Source organism: Lontra canadensis, unplaced genomic scaffold (assembly GCF_010015895.1).
Source record: "Lontra canadensis isolate GAN:19392208 unplaced genomic scaffold, GSC_riverotter_1.0 scaffold6, whole genome shotgun sequence".
In the NCBI taxonomy this organism is placed as follows: domain Eukaryota; kingdom Metazoa; phylum Chordata; class Mammalia; order Carnivora; family Mustelidae; genus Lontra; species Lontra canadensis.
In genome coordinates this window covers 35,431,039-35,450,665 of record NW_022631000.1, presented here as the reverse complement: position 1 = coordinate 35,450,665, position 19,627 = coordinate 35,431,039, and the positions used below count along the sequence as shown (strand labels likewise).

At 39.6% G+C, this 19,627-nt stretch overlaps 1 protein-coding gene across 4 annotated transcripts in view; it reads left to right on the top strand.

Moving 5' to 3' along the window:
• Nucleotides 1-19,627, top strand: part of VEPH1 (ventricular zone expressed PH domain containing 1) — a 246,357-nt gene that overhangs the window by 101,078 nt on the left and 125,652 nt on the right. For 3 of the 4 annotated variants that reach the window (XR_004382083.1, XM_032852593.1, XM_032852595.1), the window contains exon 7: nt 13,733-13,953. Coding sequence is in view for 3 of the 4 variants with exons in the window: in XM_032852593.1 (XP_032708484.1) it covers nt 13,733-13,953 (221 nt within the window). In the remaining variant the exon portion in view is untranslated. The remainder of the gene's footprint in view (nt 1-13,732; nt 13,954-19,627) is intronic. The other variant, XM_032852594.1, reaches the window with a different exon arrangement.

Sequence of the window (19,627 nt, the reverse complement as noted above, 5' to 3'; positions counted from 1 at the left end):
ATAATTTCCCACCTTCTCACAAACTGCCAAATAAGTGACCAACTGTCTCAATTTGCCCATATGCCCTTGATTAAGGGGTTTCCCAGGATGAGGGAAAATCCCAGGGCAAACTGGAAAGATTTAGTCCCCTACTCTGGAATTTCTCGAAGCCAAAGAATTACGGTGGGGTTGGGGCCCATACAGACCCTTCAGATCTTGCTCTGGAGCTAGTAATCCCACCATCATTAGGAAAGAGACTTATGAAATACATATACCTCAAGCCATTAAGCCCCCCGGCCCCACTCATACTTCTAAGGGTTCATGAGCAAAACCTAAGGCCTCTCTGGCAACACTTTATTGAGACAGCATTAACCATAAGTTCATTTGATTTACATTTCTAATGTCCCTATGTCTCTTTGGTGTGTAGAGACTTCAGAGTTGAGCTGTGAAGAAATATAATGACTTAACCCAATAAAAAAGCAAAAATAGCAGATGCCCAAGAAATTAAATATTTCCATTCAGGCAGCTAAATACACTCTTTTCCATTATTTTCTGTACATTGACAAATGACAGAGGAGAGAAAGTGTGGACTTTAAGATTTAATCCACATTTCCTAAATCAATAAATCCTCAACTTCTCCGAGATTTGTGGCTCTGTACAGAAGAGTGATTCTCAACCCTGTCTGCATATGAGAATTATCTGGGAGGTTTAAAAAAGTCCTATGCCTTGACTCCCCCTATTATAATGAGATTAAATAAGAATGGGGGTGGGGTGTTACTGGGCATTAGAATTGTTCTAGAAGCTTCTCAGGTACTCTAATGTGAACCCTGAGCTAAGTAGCACTCACAGGGAAGACGGTGTTGAGGAGAGGTCTCAGGAAGCTTCTAGGTTCAGCAGAGAAGAGCACTATATCAACTGGTGATGCCTGCAGAGGGCGGAAGGCAGGGAAGCTTTCAGCACACAGGGCTGCACTACACACCGGAAGTGGAAACATTCAAACTCTGTAATCAGGCAGCTCTTGATTATCTCTTGGCTCAGCTGTTAGGACTCTCTCACCTGTGTGACGTCGGTCAAGTGATTCGCCCCTTTGTCATCAGTACCGTCACCCGATAGCCATTTTGCGAGATTTGTGGTGAGGATTGAGGTACCACATGCCAAGTACCTGGCACACGGTGAATGCTTAAGAAAGAGAAACTATCGTCATCATGACAGGCTCCCACATTCTCATTTTTGGCTGCTTTCCGAGCTGCATTCTGTGATCCTGACAAAGAATACCAGGGGCTTTATGAGGTGGGAGTAGAATTATTTTAAAAACAAAATGAATAACACTGATAAAAATGAATGGTACGGCCAAGGCAATTTTGTAAGCACATAATCTAGTTCAGGGGTCAGCAAATGACTGCCTGTGGGCCAAATCTAATCATACCCGCTCATTTACTTATTGTCTGGAGCTGTTTTCCCTCCACAGAGATCATATGGCCCCTAAAGCTAGAAATATTTACTATCAGGTCCATTACAGAAAAAGTTTGCTGACCCTTGATTCTCATTCATCAATTCTCAGTGTGGTTCCTGGACCCCTGAGACCCCATCAGGGGATCTATGAGGTCAAAGTTATTTTCACAATAACACTCATACATCATTGGCCGTTTGCACTGTGTTGACGTTTGTGCTGGAAGGACAAGAACCATGGTGGGTAAAACCGCTAATGCCTCAGCACCCATGCAGGCAAGGGCACCAACAGGCTTTTTAAGTTCTTTAGCACCACACCTTCACAGGAAAAAGCAAACAAAAAGCCAGTTTCACTTAACTGAGGGTTTCTTAGCTTTGGCACTATTGACATTTTGAGCCAGATAATTCTTGGTGGCGGGGAGCTATCCTGCCTGATGTATGATGTTTATCAACATCTCTTGGCTCCATCCACTACGGACTGGACTACCAGCCCTTCCTCCCATTCCCCAGTTTGACAACCCAAAGTGCCACCAGCCATGTTCCTTTTTGGTTTTTGTTTTGTTTTATTTTTAATTTCTCAGTTTAAACTTAATACATGTGACAATATAGGGCACATGGGAATAGATAAAACTCAGATCAACAAAAACTCTCTGGGGTCGCCTGTGATTTTTAACAGAGTAAGGAGATTCAGAAACCAAAAAAATTTTAGATCTGCTGCTCTCTCTTTTATTCACGGTGCATTTACGATGTGTATATCACAAAATCAAGGAGCATGTAACTGACGATAAACAAGATGTAGAAACAAAAAGTAGAAAAATATGTGTGTGAGTGGGTTGGGGTCTTTGGACGGGAGGGACTGTGGGTATCCCCAGCGAGTACACGGCTTTAGAGGCAGAGAAGGCATATGTGACCCTGAGCAAATTAGTCTTCTGTTTGTGCCTTAGTTTCCTCCTTATAAAATGAAAGTGATCACAGTACTCCTCTCAGAGTATTATTGGGAGGATTTCATGAATAAACACATAAAAAGTGTGCCAGATAGGCTTGGCACTTAGATTAAGTATACCCTGTGGGTCAGCTATTATTATTTTTATAATAAATAGTTTGTCAGAAGGGATGAGGTCAGGCCTGCAATTAAGGCATACGGGTGCTGCTGACCTTACCCCCAGTGGCATGACTGAAAACAGAAAAATTAAAGTCGCTGGCTCCCCAGAGATAAAATATCATGGAGTTGAGAAAGAAATCAGAATCTTCAAACCCCCTTCCTACCCTAACACCACACTCTCTAATCCAAAATCACATCTGTTACCCCTCTAAGGTACATGGACATTCTCCAAGGTTTCAAACAAACGATGTGAGGTTGGCTTGGTTTCATATGTTAGTTCCAGAGCAGTTATAATTTTTCTTGTTCCTGCACTGTGATTAATTTTCCCTTCAGCTCAATTTGGCTGCCAGAAGACCATCCAGAATTGTATTGGTTTCAGAAAATACCCACACAGTCCCTTTCACCTTTAGGAAGACGCATGCTTTAAAGAAAGGGCTTGCTAGGGACACCTGGATGGCTCCGTCAGTTAAGCATGTGCCTTTGGCTCTGTTCATGATCCCAGGATCCTGGGACCCAGCTCTGAGTCAGGCTCCTTTCTCAGCAGGGAGTCTGCTTCTCCCTCTGCCTGCTGCCTCCCACCCCCTGCTTTGTGCTCCATCTTTTTCTCTCTCTGACAAATAAATAAAATCTTTAAAAAAAATAAATAAAAGGCTTGCTAATTTTTATAGTCAGAAGAATCCTTAATAAAACCATAAGGACACTTCTTGGATAAGCAAATGAAATGTTTGTGCCATGGTTTTAAAAAGTGCTGAAGAAGAATCTGATTCTGAAGGTGAAGAGAGAAGTTACTTGAAATTTGAAATTACATTCTCTGTAGTAAAGTGCCCCACGTGCCAAATCATATCTTCCTAACCTCCCTGTATCGAGCACGACAAGTGTTACTATAGTTATTTTCTGTGGCTACTGAGAATGTTGGGTTTAGATTCTAAAATTCAGTTAAATCCAAATGTCACCTTCTTTGTGAGATCTAACCGCCTTACACTATTTATTTTATTTTATTTTTTCAGTGTTCCAAGATTCATTGTTTATGCACCACACCCAGAGCCCTCTTCCACCAGGCTCACCTATCCCATCATCCCTCTCCCTTCCAAAACCTTCAGTTTGTTTCTCAGAGTCCACAGTCTCTCATGGTTCATCTCCCCCTCTGATTTCCCCCCAATTCACTTTTCCTTTCCTTCTCCTAGTGTCCTCCATGTTATTCCTTATTCTGCGTGAGTAAGTGAAACCATGTGATAATTGACTCTCTCTGCTTGACTTACTTCACTCAGCATAATCTCCTCCATCCCATCCATGTTGATACAGAAGTTGGATATTCATCCTCTCCAATGGAGGTGTAATATTCCATTGTATATATGGACCATATCTTCTTACACTATTTAACATTGACTCCCCTCCCTGCGACTCCCCATCCTGCTTCATTTTTCTTTGGCGCGTATTTCTTTTTCCAACACATGATATATTTTACATAAGTATTTTGTTTATTGTCTGCTTGCCTCATTGTGATGGCAGGGGTTTTTATCCCTTTCCTTCAGTAATGTTTTCCTAGCTCCTGAAACTAAGCCTGACACATGGTAGGGACTCCCAAATTCAGGTTTTGCCTTTAAATGGGGAGTGGAAAATGTCCCTGTGATGCATTGCATACTGTGAATTCACATATGGAGACCTTGCGTGAATGAAAGCATCTATGTTTTGCAAAATAACCTATTAGACTCAAGAGCATTCAACTGTCACTCTGCAACCTGGCAATTGTATGAGCCAAGGTGTCAAATGGGCTGTCAGGAACTTGTTCCAACAGCCTCTACTTTTTAGTCATCTAACATTCTTATCCTTTAATGAATAAATGTCTCTTCATTAGATGTCTGGCTCATGAAATCTTCCCATACACCCAGACAGAGGACTGTGACTTACTGGCTCTCAAGAAATAATTACTAAGGGATTGATTGGCAGCTGTACTCCACATCCCCAAGAGATGTGTTCCAGTGCAGTTGTACAAGAAATCCTCGAAAACCTAATTAAGTATTAAAGACTAGGGAACTTAACTACTTAAATCTGTTCTGTAATAAATACTTCTTGTAAAGCACAAAATTCCTTTGCAACTATATATTTTATTTATAAAGTCATATTTTGGCATATAGGTTTTGCTTAAATGAGTGAAACAAGACTTATACACCGGGTGTAGGCTCTACAGGCTCAATTCTGTGCCAGGCTGATGAATGATGTTGAGAAAGAGCCCCTTTAGGAGACCTGACTGGTATATACAACCATTAGTGAATTATAAATGGAAGAATTATAAATGGAAGGAATTGCAAGTCCCTCCAAGGCAGAGTCCACCTCTTCACCTTTGTCATCTAGAATCTAGCGCAGGCATATTTTAAGCATGCAATACCTACCTGATGATTAAATTAAACATGAATACACAAATAATCAAATGCAATCAAGTACTAATGAGATTTTTTTAAAAGCCTATAATGCAGTGAAAATTCAAACAGAAAAGGTCACTAGGAATGGCTTCATGGAGGAGATAGGGTAGAAGTTATGTCTGGAAAGAAATTAAGGTTTAAGTGCTGGAAAAAAGGGTAGAAGGGAATATCAAGATAGAAAAGTAATTTAGACCTATACACCCATCACTCAAAAGGATTTTGAACATCAATTTCAGCATATGTTTATTTATAATTATATATATTTTCTACTAGAGTAACATAATAAACAGTTTAATACATTAAAAAAGGATTTTAAAGGAGGAATTAAAGATGAAATAAACCATATATTTAAAATTATCTTTATTAATTATATATCATCATTTATATTGGGTACAAATATATGGTTCAACTATCCTTTGATAATTTTGAATTTCTTGGCTAACTTCCATTCATGTTGGATTAATCATGGTACTTCATGGTTCAGGAAGAGATAGATATAGGAGACCTATCAGCTAAGACATTTTGCTTGTTTCGTACTCATGCCTGCATTATTCATATTGTCTTTCATCTTCTGTTTCTCTAAAGGAACTTATTTTACTCACTTGTGAGCATTAACTTGATTACAGGTAGATAATATGATCTGGTCACTTGACCAGGCACATAGAATTCATAACATGTTGAAAGATGCTTAAAATGAATAAATGAGTGAAAATACCCTGGGGAGAGGAGGTAAATGTTGCACACCATGGCACCACCTGACAGAAGGATGGATCAAGGGTGCCACTGACCAGCCTCCCCCTTGTAGGCAATTACTGAATCACAGACATGGACACTGCCCTGAGGAGGACACAAAGTTGGGAAGAGTAGATTCATGGAGTGAGGTCTTCAGTGGTAGTCAAGAGGTTTTGACTTGACAAGATAGGCAAATGAGTCTACTGATGTATTTTTAAATTATTTTTATTAACATATAATGTATTATTTGCCCCAGGGGTACAGGTCTATGAATCATCAGGCATATATATTTCACAGCACTCACCACAGCATATACCTTCCCCAGTGTCCATAACCCAACCACCCTATCCCCTTACCCCCCAGCAACCCTCAGTTTGTTTTGTGAGATTAAGAGTCTCATGGCTTATCTCCCTCCCAATTCCATCTTGTTTCATTTTTTCCTTCCCTACCCCCACAATCCCCTGCCCTGGCTCTCAAAATCCTCATATCAGAGAGATCATATGATAATTGCCTTTCTCTGATTGACTTACTTCGCTCAGCATATTACCCTCTAGTTCCATCCACATCATTGCAAATAGCAAGATTTCATTTCTTTTGATGGCTGCATAGTTTTCCATTTTGTGTGTGTGTGTGTGTGTGTGTGTGTGTGTGTGTGTGCATACACACACCATATCTTCTTTAGCCAGTTATCTGTTGATATACATCTAGGTTCTTCCCATAGTTTGGCTATTGTGGACATTGCTGCTATAAATATTTGGGTGCACGTGCTCCTTTGGATCACTTATCTTTAGGGTAAATACCCAGTAGTGTGATTGCTGGGTCATAGGGTAGTTCTATTTTCAACTTTTTGAGGAACCTCCATGCTGTTTTCCAGAGTGGTTGCACCAGCTTGCATTCCCACCAACAGTGTAGGAGGGTTCCCCAGGGTATTTTCACTCATTTATTCATTTTAAGCATCTTTCAACATGTTATGAATTCTATGTGCCTGGTCAAGTGACCAGATCATATTATCTACCTGTAATCAAGTTAATGCTCACAAGTGAGTAAAATAAGTTCCTTTAGAGAAACAGAAGATGAAAGACAATATGAATAATGCAGGCATGAGTACGAAACAAGCAAAATGTCTTAGCTGATAGGTCTCCTATATCTATCTCTTCCTGAACCATGAAGTACCATGATTAATCCAACATGAATGGAAGTTAGCCAAGAAATTCAAAATTATCCTTGCCAACATCTGTCATTTCCTGACTTGTCAATTTTAGCCATTCTGACTGGTGTGAGGTGGTATCTCATTGTGGTTTTGATTTGTATTTCCCTGATGCTGAGTGATGTGGAGCATTTTTTCATGTGTCTGTTGGCAACTGGATGTCTTCTTTGCAGGAATGTCTGTTCATGTCTTCTTCCCATTTCTTGATTTGGGTATTGAGTTTGGTAAGTTCTTTATAGATTTTCAATACTGGTCCTTTATCTGATATGTCATTTGCAAATGTCTTCTCCCATTCTGTCAGTTGTCTTTTGGTTTTGTTGACTGTTTCCTTTGCTGTGCAAAAGCTTTTGATCTTGATGAAGTCCCAATAGTTCATTTTTGCCCTTGCTTCCCTTGCCTTTGGCGATGTTTTTAGGAAGAAGTTACTGTGGCTGAGGTCGAAGAGGTTGCTACCTGTGTTCTCCTCAAGGATTTTGATGGATTCCTGTCTTACATTGAGGTCTTTCATCCATTTGACTCTGTTTTTGTGTGTGGTGTTAAGGAAATGGTTCAGTTTCATTTTTCTGCATGTGGCTGTCCAATTTTCCCAACACAATTTGTTGAAGAGACTGTCCTTATTCCATTGGACATTCTTTCCTGCTTTGTTAAATATTAGTTGACCATAGAGTTGAAGGTCTATTTCTGGGCTCTCTATTCTGTTCCATTGATCTATGTGTCTGTTTTTGTGCCAGTACCATACTGCCTTGATGATGACAGCTTTGTAATAGAACTTGAAGTCTGGAATTATGATGCCACCAACTTTGACTTTCTTTTTCAACTATCCTCTGGCTAGTTATGGGTCTTTTCTGGTTCCATAAATTTTAGGATTATTTGTTCCATTTCTTTGAAAAAAATTGATGGTATTTTGGGAGGGATTGCATTAAATGTGTAGATTGTTTTTAGACATTTTCACAATATTTGTTCTTCCAATCCACAAGCATGGAACATTTTTCCATTTCTTTGTGTCTTCCTCAATTTCTTTCATGAGTACTTTATAGTTTTCTGAGTACAGATTCTTTGCCTCTTTGATTAGGTTTATTCCTAGGTATCTTATGGTTTTGGGTGCAATTGTAAATGGGATCGACTTCTTAATTTCGCTTTGTTCTCCCTTGCTCTTGGTGTTTAGAAATGCAACTGATTTCTGTGCACTGATTTTATATCCTGACACTTTACTGAATTCCTGTATGAGTTAATAGCAGTTTTGAAGTGGAGTCTTTTGGGTTTTCCACATAAAGTATCATACCATCTGCAAAGAGTGAGAGTTTGACTTCTTCTTTGCTGATTCATATGCCTTTAATTTCCTTTTGTTGTCTGATTGCCAAGGCTAGGACTTTTTTAGTACTATGTTGAATAACAGTGGTGATAGTGGACATTGCTGCCGTGTTCCTGACCTTAGGAGAAAAACTTGCAGTTTTCCCCCATTGAGAATGATATTCACTGTGGGTTTTTCATAGATGGCTTTGATAATATTGGGTATGTATCCTCTGTTCCTACACTTTGAAGAGTTTTGATCAAGAAAGGATGCTGTACTTTGCCAAATGTTTTTTCAGCATCTATTGAGAGTATGATATGGTTCTTGTTCTTTCTTTTATTAATGTATTGTATCACATTGATTTGTGGATGTTGAACCAACCTTGCAGCCCAGGAATAAATCTCGCTTGGTCGTGGTGAATAATCCTGTTAATGTACTGTTGGATCCTATTGGCTAGTATTTTGGTGAGAATTTTTGCATCCGTGTTCACCAAGAATATTGGTCTGTAATTCTCCTTTTTGATGGGGTCTTTGTCTGGTTTGGGATCAAGGTAATGCTGGCCTCGTAAAATGAATTTGGAAGTTTTCCTTCCATTTCTATTTTTTTTTAACAGTTTCAAGAGAATAGGAATTAATTCTTCTTTAAATGTTTGGTAGAATTTCCCTGGGAACCCATCAGGCCCTGGGCTCTTATTTGTTGGGAGATTTTTGATGACTGCTTCAATCTTCTTACTGGTTACGGGTCTGTTCAGGTTTTCTATCTCTTCTTGGTTCAGTTTTGGTAGTTTATATGGCTCTAGGAATGCATCCATTTCTTCCAGATTGTCAAATTTGCTGGCACATAGTTGTTCATGATATGTTCTTATAATTGTTTGTATTTCTTTGGTACTGGTTGTGAGCTCTCCTCTTTCATTCATGGTTTTATTAATTTGGGTCCTTTCTCTTTTCTTATTGATAAGTCTGACCAGGGGTTTATCAATCTTATTAATTCTTTCAAGGAACCAGCTCCTAGTTTCATTGATTTGTTCTACTGTTCTTTTAGTTCATTGATTTCTGCTCTGATCTTTATTATTTCTCTTCTCTTGCTGGGTTTAGGCTTTCTTTGCTGTTCTTTCTCCAGCTCCTTTAGGTGTAGGACTAACTTGTGTACTTAAGACCTTTCTTGTTTCTTGAGAAAAGCTTGTGTCACTATATACTTTTCTCTCAGAACCACCTTTTCTGTACCCCATATATTTTGAACAGTTGTGTTTTCATTTTCATTTGTTTCCATGAATTTTTAAATTCTTCTTTAATTTCCTGGTTGACCCATTCATTCTTTAGTAGAAAACTCTTTAGCTTCCATGTATTTGAGTTCTTGCCAACTTTCTTATGATTGAGTTCTAGCTTCAGAGCATTGTGGTCTGAAAATATGCAGAGAATGATCCCAATCTTTTGGTACTGGTTGAGACTTGATTTGTGACCCAGGATGTGATCTATTCTGGAGAATGTTCTATGTGTACTAGAGAAGAATGTGTATTCCGTTGCTTTGGGATGGAATGTTCTGAATATATCTGTGATGTCCATCTGGTCAAGTGTGTCATCTAAAGCCTTTATTTTCTTGTTGATCTTTTGCTTAGATGATCTGTCGATTACAGTGAGGGGGGTGTTAAAGTCCCCTATTATTATTGTATTATTGTTGATGTGTTTCTTTGATTTTGTTACTGATTGGTTTATATAATTGGCTGGTCCCATGTTAGGGGCATAGATATTTAAAATTGTTAGATCTTCTTGTTGGTCAGACCCTTTAAGTATGATATGGTGTCCTTCCTTATCTCTTATTATAGTCTTGGTTTAAAATCTAATTTATCTGATATAAGGATTCCCCCTCCCCCCCACCGCCAGCCTTCTTTTGATGTCCATTAATGGTAATCTTGTAGACAGCCTATCAGTGGATCTTGGTTTTTTTATCCATTCTGATACCCTGTGTCTTTTGATTAGGGCATTTAACCCATTTACATTCAGGGTAACTATTGAAAGATATGAATTTAGTGCCATTATGTTGCCTGTAAGATGACTGTTACTGTGTATTGTCTCTGTTCCTTTCTGTTCTATTACTTTTAGGATATCTCTTTGCTTAGAGGACCCCTTTCAATATTTCCTGTAGGGCTGGTTTGGTGTTTGCAAATTCTTTTAATTTTTGTTTGTCCTGGAAGCTTTTTATCTCTCCTTCTATTTTCAGTGACAACCTAGCTGGATATAGTATTTTTGGCTGCATATTTGTCTCATTTATTGCTCTGAATGTATCATGCTAGTCCTTTCTGGCCTATCAGGTCTTGGTAGATAAGTCTGTTGCCAATCTAGTATTTCTACTGGTGTATGTTTCAGAACTCTTGTCCTGAACTGCTTTCAGGATTTTCTCTTTGTCACTAAGACTTCTAAGTTTTACTACTAGATGACAGAGTGTGGACCTATTTTTATTGTTCTTGAGGGGGGGTTCTCTGTGCCTCCTGGATTTTGATGCTTGTTCCCTTTGCCATATTAGGGAAATTATCTACTATAATTCGGTCCAATATACCTTCTGCCCCCCTCTCTCTTTTGTCTTTTTCTGGGATCCCAATTATTCTAATAGTGTTTTGTCTTATGGTATCACTTATCTCTTGAATTCTGCCCTTGTGGTCCAGTAGGTGTTTGTCTCTCTCTTGCTCAGCTTCTTTATTCTCTGTCATTTGGTCTTCTATATCACTAATTCTCTCTTCTGCCTCAGTCATCCTAGCAGTAAGAGCCTCCATTTTTTATTGTACCTCATTAATAGCTTTTTTGATTTCAACTTGGTTAGATTTTAGTTCTTTTATTTCTCCAGAAAGGGATTGTATTTCTCCAGAAAGGGATTCTCTAATATCTTCCATGTATATATGTATATATAACTGGTGAACAGAACAGAGCCACCCACTTGTTCTGGGGTGTATTCTGGTCTCTTAGAAGAAACTACCTCCCAACATTTTAAAGAAAGAAAACATATATATACAAAAATAATGGTAAACATAATGAATAGATGGAATATGACTATGAAGATGAAAATTTAAAAAGATTCTAAAAAGGAATTGTTAAGATAATTTGGTTGGAAAAAAAAAAAGAGAATGTGATCAAGCTGGAGACTAGAACAAAGCCATGTGCTAGATTTAGGGTGTATTTTGATCTGTTAGAAGAAATTGTACCCCAAAATTTTAAAGAAAGAAACGTATATGTGTACAAAAAAGTAAGGTTAAATACAATGAAAGGATAAAATATGACTATAACAATGAAAATTTAAAAAGATTTTTTAAAAGTATTGATAAGATAAAATAGTTTAAAAATGTTAAAAGAAGAAAGAGGAAAAGTTAAAAATGTAGAATAAGAAAAAAAAAATTTAAAAAATTTAATTGCAAGACTAAAGGTTCATGGGGAAAAAAGCCATGAATTCAGTGTGTTGCTTTCCCCTAGCTCTGGAGTTCAGCTGTTCTTGATTAGTGAGCTTGGTCTTGGCTGGATGTTCTTGCTGATCTTCTGGGGAAGGGGCCTGTTGCAATGAGTATCAATTATCTTTGCCCGAGGCCGAACTGCACTGCCCTTGCTGGGAGCCAGGCAAAGTAATCTGCTTGGGTCTGTTCTCAGGAGCTTTTGTTCCCTAAACACTTTCCATAGAGCCCTGGAGGACGGGAATGTAGATGGCGGCCTCCCAGTCTCTGGTCCAGAGGAGCCAAGAGCTCGGGGCCCCACTTCTCAGTGCGCCCTCAGAGAAAAGCTTTCAAACTTTCCCATCTCACTGGTCTCTGGCCACATTCCAAGCTCATTCATCCTGTGACTGAGCATTTCTGTCTCTGGTGCATGGCCCCTTTTGGAGTCTCCAAACCCAGCAGATTCCTGCTGCACATTCCTGCACCACTCCTCCTGGAGGAGGAAGGAGTTGTCTCTCTGGATCTGCCACTTGTGGGGTCCCTGCTCGAAGATCAGCAGCCCGAATGTGCCTCAGATCATGGTTTAAGGTTACCCTGAGCTGAGAGCTCACTCCTCGGCTCTGTCTCTATAACCGGCTTCCCCACTCCAATACCTGGCAGCTCTGTCACACTCAGACACCCCTGGTCTTTCTGTGACCCCATGGGACCTGAGACCACACTGTCCCCATGAGGGCTCCATCCCCGCTTAGCCTCTAGAGTGATGTCCAGAGGATCAGACTTCAAAAAGTTCTGATATTGTGCTCTGCTGCTTCACCACTTGCTGGGAGCCAGCCCCTCTGCCACCATGGTCTATCTTCCCATTGGTTCGGATTCACTTCTCCGCATGACCAACCTTTCAGAAAGTGGTTGATTTTCTGTTCCTAGAATTGCTGCTCTTCTTCTCTTCAATCTCCTGTTGAGTTTGTAGGTATTCAGAATGGTTTGATAAATATCTAGCTGAACTACTGGGACATAATGATATTTCAGTCTCCTAATCCTCTGCCATCTTGCCTCCTCTCCCCTTTTGATGTATTTTTAAGAAAGGAATAACGTTTGTTACTCATCATAAGGAAAAAGGTTAAAATCTCAAAGAAGCCAATTCAGAGGCACTGTGAATGAGACATTATTTAGCTTTAGCTAGCTCTCTCAGCTCCCCGTAGAATCGTCATCTGCTGGTCAGGGAACTGTGTTTTTCTTTTAAAATACAGATTTTTTTTTCATTGTTCATTTTTTTTTTCATTGTTTTTTTTTTCATTTGTTTTCATTGTTCTTTAGTTCCCCTCCAGCCTTAACTGATGTATAATTGACTAATTGCAAGATATTTAATAAGTACAATGTGATGATTTGATATACATATTCATTATGAGATGATTCCCCCATATAGAGTCAATTGATGCATCCATCACCACACATATTTACCTTTTGGGGCGGTAAATGAGAACATTTAAGTTCTATTCTCTTAGCATATTTTAATTATACAATACAGTGTTATCAACTATAGTCTCCATGTTATACATGACCTTATTCAACTTATAGCTAAAAGTAAGCTTGCACCCTTTGAACAACCTTTCCCTATTTCTCCCACCTACCCTAGTCCCCTCAGGGTTCTCTCAGTTAAAGTTCAACTTTTTGTTTGTTTGTTTGTTTGTTTTTTTGTTTCCACATATAGATGATACCACATGGTATTTGTCCTTTTCTATGTGGCTTATTTTACTTAGCATAATGCTCTCTAGGTTCATCCATGTTGTTGTGAATGGCAGGATTTCCTTCTTTTTTTATGACATGATTATGGTTAAGTAGTATTCCATTGTGTATATATACTACATTTTCCTTTGTCCATTGATGCTTTTATGGACACATTGGTGGTTTCCATGTCCTGGCTATTATGAATAAATAATGCTACTATGAGCATGGGAGTGCAGAAATCTCTTTGGAATAATGATTTTGTTTCCTTTGGGTAAATACCTAGAAGTGGGATTGCTAGCCATATGGTAGTTATATTTTTTCATTTCTTGAGGAACCTCCATACTGTTTTCCATTGTAACTGTACCAGTTTATGTTCCCACCAACAGTGCACATTGTTTTTCATTGTTTTTGGCAGGAGAGAGCCAGGAGCTGCCTGCCTTTCCTGGTGAGTCAGTTGGCCAACATGGAACATTCGTTTCATCATATTCTCCTGCTGGAGATTAAGAGTATCACTGATGCTTTCTCCTCCATCCTGGGCCCTCAGAGCAGAGATATCTTCCGCATGAGCAACAGCTTCACCACGATTGCCAGACTCCTTACCCAACAACTGGAAACTGCCAAGGCCAAAAGCAGCAGGTGAGCAAGAGCTCCTGTGTACATCAGGGACATGTCATAAACCCATGGAGGTATAGCACAGACAGTAGGCACTCAACCTCCCAAAGAAAACCAAACCCACTATCTCAATGCAGAATAGCTTCTGAGTAAATTATAGCATTTGCCAGAAATTTTTCTAAATTTGTGAAAGCCAGAGTGAAACAAAAAAAAAAACTCCTAAAAGTGTACAAAATGTGACAAAGGAATAAGAATATAGTACAAATAATGCTTATATCACTCATTTAGTCAAGAAGTACTTAGCAATTGTTTGCTCTTACCAGGAATTCTGCTAGAAGCTAGACATATAGAGAGAGATAAAACATATTCCTTGTACCCATAGATCTCACTGTCTAGTAGAGGAAATAAATATTTAAGTGGTAACTAGAGAATAGTGGGAAGGTCATGCTTAATCAAGATGTGGTCATGGAGTCTGGGGACACAAGGATAGGGATATCTACTTCTGCATGGAATGAAGAGAAATAGAAAACTTAGGTCAGAGAAGGCTTCCCAGAAGAGATGATATTTTGAACCAAGTCCTAAAAGATGACCAGATTGCACCAGGCTGTCTTTTGGGCTTTCTAGAAAAGAAGTCATTTTATATGGGTAAGGTATGTGTTAGGAGAGTAACATTAGGTAATGCAAGTGAAGTGGTAGGCAGAGACTGCAGGATGGTGGGCTTGACACCTTCCTAAGGAGTTTGAATTTTACCCTGTAGGCTAAGAAGAATCATTGTGGGGTTTTATACATGGCAGGATATTATCAGAATCCATGTTTCAGGAATCCACTGATTCCAATGAAGAGAATGTCTCAGGGAGAGGTGGACTGAAGTCAAGTCCAGTGAGGGAAGGACAGAAGAGTGTCCATGGGAAATTATTGAAAATTGTGATGAATGAACCACCAGTGATATGGGTGTAAAGAAAACAGAATTCCTGGGGTTGAAGAGAGAGAGTAGATATAATGCATCAAAGTGGCCAAAGTTTGTGGAAAAAAATAAAGATCGTGTAAGATTAAAGGAGGTGTTGTATTTTTATTTTGCTATATTTTGAATAGGGAAGCACTTGGAAAGTTTTATAACCCTTAGAAGTTAAAAAACAGTTTCCAACATGTACTCTTATTTAATCCTCGTGACTGCTCCACAAGGTAAGAAAAGCAGATATCATTATTCCTACTTTACAAAAGAAAAAATACTTCTATTTTTGAGGTGAGAGGTGTTAAATGTCTTCCCAAGGTTAAACAGTGACTAGGTGATAGAGGACAGACTCAGACCTTATCTTCACACCATGGACTGGAGGGTATTCGGCTCTAGAGCAGGACCAGGGCTCATTGGAGACCAATGTCAAATTTTGTGAGTTTTGGGGATATCAAATGATGAATACCATTTCCAGTGTGAATTAAGGATTCCAAAAACATAAGAAGTTCGTATTTAATCATCAGGGTCACTTTATGTCCACTTTGGCATAGTCTTGTGGTTCCAAGAGACATAAGACACCATCCCTTCCCTCAAAGGATTCACAGTCAGGTATGCGATGGGATTTTGGTAGAAGTGTGTACAATGGGCTGTGGAACATGAGAGATGTACTGACTAACAGCCAGGAAATTATAGAACATTTTAGAGAGAAGGTGAAATTTAATTTCATTCCATATTTATTGAGCAGCTTCATGGGCCAGGCATTTCTCTAGGTACTAGATGAAGTTGCACAGGATGAATGAGAGTTCTTCAGAAAAGGGTAGAAAGAATATTTTAAATACAGGGAACAGCATGGGCAAAGTTAGAGGTTTAAGAGTGTGTGACCCAAACAAAGGGAAAGCCATTGATTCATTGTGGTTAGAGCAAGTACATCAGGGCAGGGTGGGAGAGTAAACTGAAATGTCAGGTGAAACAGATTATCAGAAGCTTTTACATGCTGTGTCAAGAAGTGAGACGTTCATCCCTTCAGCAATATGGAGGCTTGGAAAAGTTTTAATCCAGAGAATGATCACAGCTCCTAACAGAGTGATTATCAGATAGGCACTTGATAAATGTCTCTTCCCTGTAGGACCAGGGAAATGAGGAAGCGGCTAAAGCTGTGGAGCACCGAATGGATTTGGCTGGAGCAGCAAGATGGCAAGAGAGTGACCAGGATGGGATCATTGGAACCTTAATAAACAGGCTCTTTCAGCTGTGAGGGGAGCCTGAACTAAAGTGGTAGTAGAGGACCTAAGAAGGCAGGGAGTATCATTATAATGGGGAGAGCAGAACTATGAGGAACTGATTACCAACAAGAGGTAGGGCAAGGAGAAAGGGAAGATTATGGATAAAGCCCAGAGATATATAGTTTGAGGGACTGCATACTCATGGAAGATGATGCTAACAACCATGAAAAGAGGAGCAGGAGGGAAGCCCAAATGGAAAGATCTCTTAGTCACTTACACAGAGAGAATTACCTGACCAATAGGGTCATCAAAGTCAGCAATAGCTATTCATCCATAGAAGACTGTTTTCTTGTAAGTGCCTTTTTGCCCTCAATGCCATAGTTTTGATCTGTTGTTGGCTGGTTCAATATATAAATGCCTACAAACCAGGGTTTCTAATCTTGGTACTATTGAAATGTAGGCTCATTAATCCTTGGTTATGGGGTTTCCTGTGCCTTACATAATATTTGCCAGTATCCCTGGACTCTACCCAGTAGATGCTGGTAGGAGTCCTCCCCTTCAGCTGTGGCAACCAAAAATGTATCCAGACATTGCTAAGTGTCTCCTGAGAGACAAAAATTGCTTACACTTGAGAACTGCTCTTATATACATATTCTATTCAAAAATAGTATTTTTACAGACCCATGACTGGCCTAGCAACAGCCTAAACACAGCGGTATCCAAGAAATCCAAGGCCAGCATCATGAAGGGGTGATTTGTCATTTGTATGCAAGCACAAAATCACTGTTGGCCAATTTTCATGATGATGTGGTTTTAGAAATTTGGTTTAAATCCTGGAGACATTTTGAATTCTGTGCATAGCCAGCCTGCTTATTTCTTCTTCCAATGATGAGCGACATGTGTATCAGATGTGAAAGCTTAGGCACACGTTCTGGCCAGTGTTCTATATGCTCTCTATTGCCTCTGCAAATTCAAAGTTGCAAGAAGCTAGTTGGCATCTGTAAGAGTATATATGTGAAAAATATTGACATAAAGGAAAAACATGTTACACAAGGGTGTTACCTTGGGCATTCTAACAAAAAAAATTGATCCTTAATAAGTAGGCCCAACCCAGTTAGCAATAAAAAATTTCCCATGAAAAGAAGATTTTAAGATACACACACACACACACACACACACGCATATATGTAGCAGATTATAATCTGCTAATGTAATATCTACATTAGATTTTACTATTAAAATATGAATCTGTAGGTATGAGAATGCATTTAAGTTTCTCCTCCTTTTACTATTTTTCTGGGGGAAAAACACACAGAGAGAAATTAAATGTAAAGAAATAAAAATGTCACCACTCATCCCATGTACCACCACCACCACCACCATCCCTACTACCTCTACTTTTCTCGATTCAAAATACTCACTTTGCCAGTGTTCAACACTCACTGTCAGTCTCCTTCTAATTGATTGTAATTATTCAGTGGGAACCTCAAAACGCTGGTGTGGACAGCCAGCCTTTTATATTAGCTGCTCATCCTCTATGGGATGGTTGCTAAGGCTTCTCTCCAACATCTTTTTCCTGAATAGCTTTCACTGTGACCACTTAGCTTTAGTAATTTTAATCTGTGTCCCCCAAAGAAGAAAGGTCTACACTATTGTCTCAAGCACCCAGCAAAGTGTGATCCTTACAATTAAAGGGGAAATGAAGAAGAGAGTTTGAAAGAAAATAAAAGATGATAATATTCAAAATAGATGTCATCTAATTTACAAATCTGACACATAGCCCAGCAGGCCAGATTTTAGACTTCAGGCCAAAAATACAAGATTATCAGAAGAAAAACAATTAGCATCCTAGGGAGAATGAAAAACTGAAGCAGACAGGAGCCTTCTTTGTGCCAAGTCATTCTGAATTAATTGGGTGAGTTTTATTAGATGCACTAGGTAACACACTTGCACTTTTCTTATTTGCATGTTTTAGAGAGAACATTTATACCTAAACAATAAACCAACAGGAGCTAAACAACAGGAGAGCCAAGCAAAGCATTTAGATTTTGAAACTAATTCTGGGGAAGCAAAAAGAGGTAACAGCAATTACGGATTAAAAAGGAAAGTAACAAGATAAGAGAAAGGATCTAAACCTTTCAGAATCTTGGGAGCCCTAGGTAGCCTTCGGGGCAGCCACTAGCCATTGAACTTTATGCCAGCCAGGACCCAGGGGATGTGTAAAAGGAGAGTGTGAGCTCCTGGCAACTGTGTGCTGGCCGAGCATTCAGGTGGTCATTGGACTAGAAGACACCTTTGCCCAGTGCATGTGGTTCCAGGGAGACTGCTCTAATCAGGCACCAACAGATTTGGGGAGAGTTTGTCACAAATGTCTTAGTAGGTGGTTAGGCTCAGGCACGAGTTGGGGATGGAAACTTGGAGGGATGGAAATTATGAAAAGAAACAGGGGTTGGCAGGGGTTCAATAGGCGAATTGAGAAAAGACAGGATGAAAGGATGGCAGTGGGAAAAGACCTAGGGAAAGCAGAGGACAAGGAGGAAGGGCATCTGTACACAGCCCCAAATCCCTGGCCTGGGTGGGGTGTGTGTGTGTGTGTGTGTGTGTGTGTGTGTGTGTGTGTGTGTGAGGGGATTTACAATTCCCTCCAATCCAGTTTTCAAACCCTAACCAAAGCCTTCAAGTTGTGGGGGGAAAAGAGCTGCTTGTAAGAAAAGTTTTAATGTGAAGCATGTGGCTAAAGCTTTCCCAGACCTCTGGCTTGGTTCAGTGGGTGGTATGCTCTTTCGTTGTTTTGGTGGTAATGATGGCAGTCGTGGTGAGATTTTGTGTTGATTCTTTGTTTTTAAGAATCAAGCCCAGGGGCTGGGGGGAGGGGGAATGAAAGGTAAATTATGGCCAAAACAAAATGGGTAAGTATAAATCTGATTTTGATATAAATAGAAAGAGATGACACAATGGAGGGAAGGCAAAAAAAAAAAAAAAAAAAAAAAAAAAAAAAACACAACAGTTTTCAGGGAGAATGAAGAGAAAACAGAATAAGGAGATGATGTCCATAAGGAATGACTCCAGGAAATCTATTCTTCTTGGCGTGTCCCCAGAGTTTTGGCTTATCCTAAATTTCATGCAATAAACATCAAAGAAATGGATTACAGGGGAAAACCAGGGATTTGAGTCGGCACGTGGCCTGAATGTGTAGCCAAGCAACATGGCCTGCAAAGACCCTTTTCAAAATGTGAGACCTTTTGCCACCTGTGTTCCAGAGTTCCCATCTTGATACCCTGGGGATCACTCAGAACCTACCCCCGGTGTACTACACACTCCCTGAAGGCATTGCTCCAGAGGTTGAGAGCGGTGGCTTTTTATTGGGTCCACAACAGAAATCGCAGAGATCGGGGGCCAGGTTCTTTCCAACTTTGCAAAAGAGGATGTTATCCGTAGGTCTGACCATGCCTTTAACTAGCTCCTACCACATGACAGATTTTGTGCTAAGGGCTTTCAACTATATTATACTGTTTAATCCTCA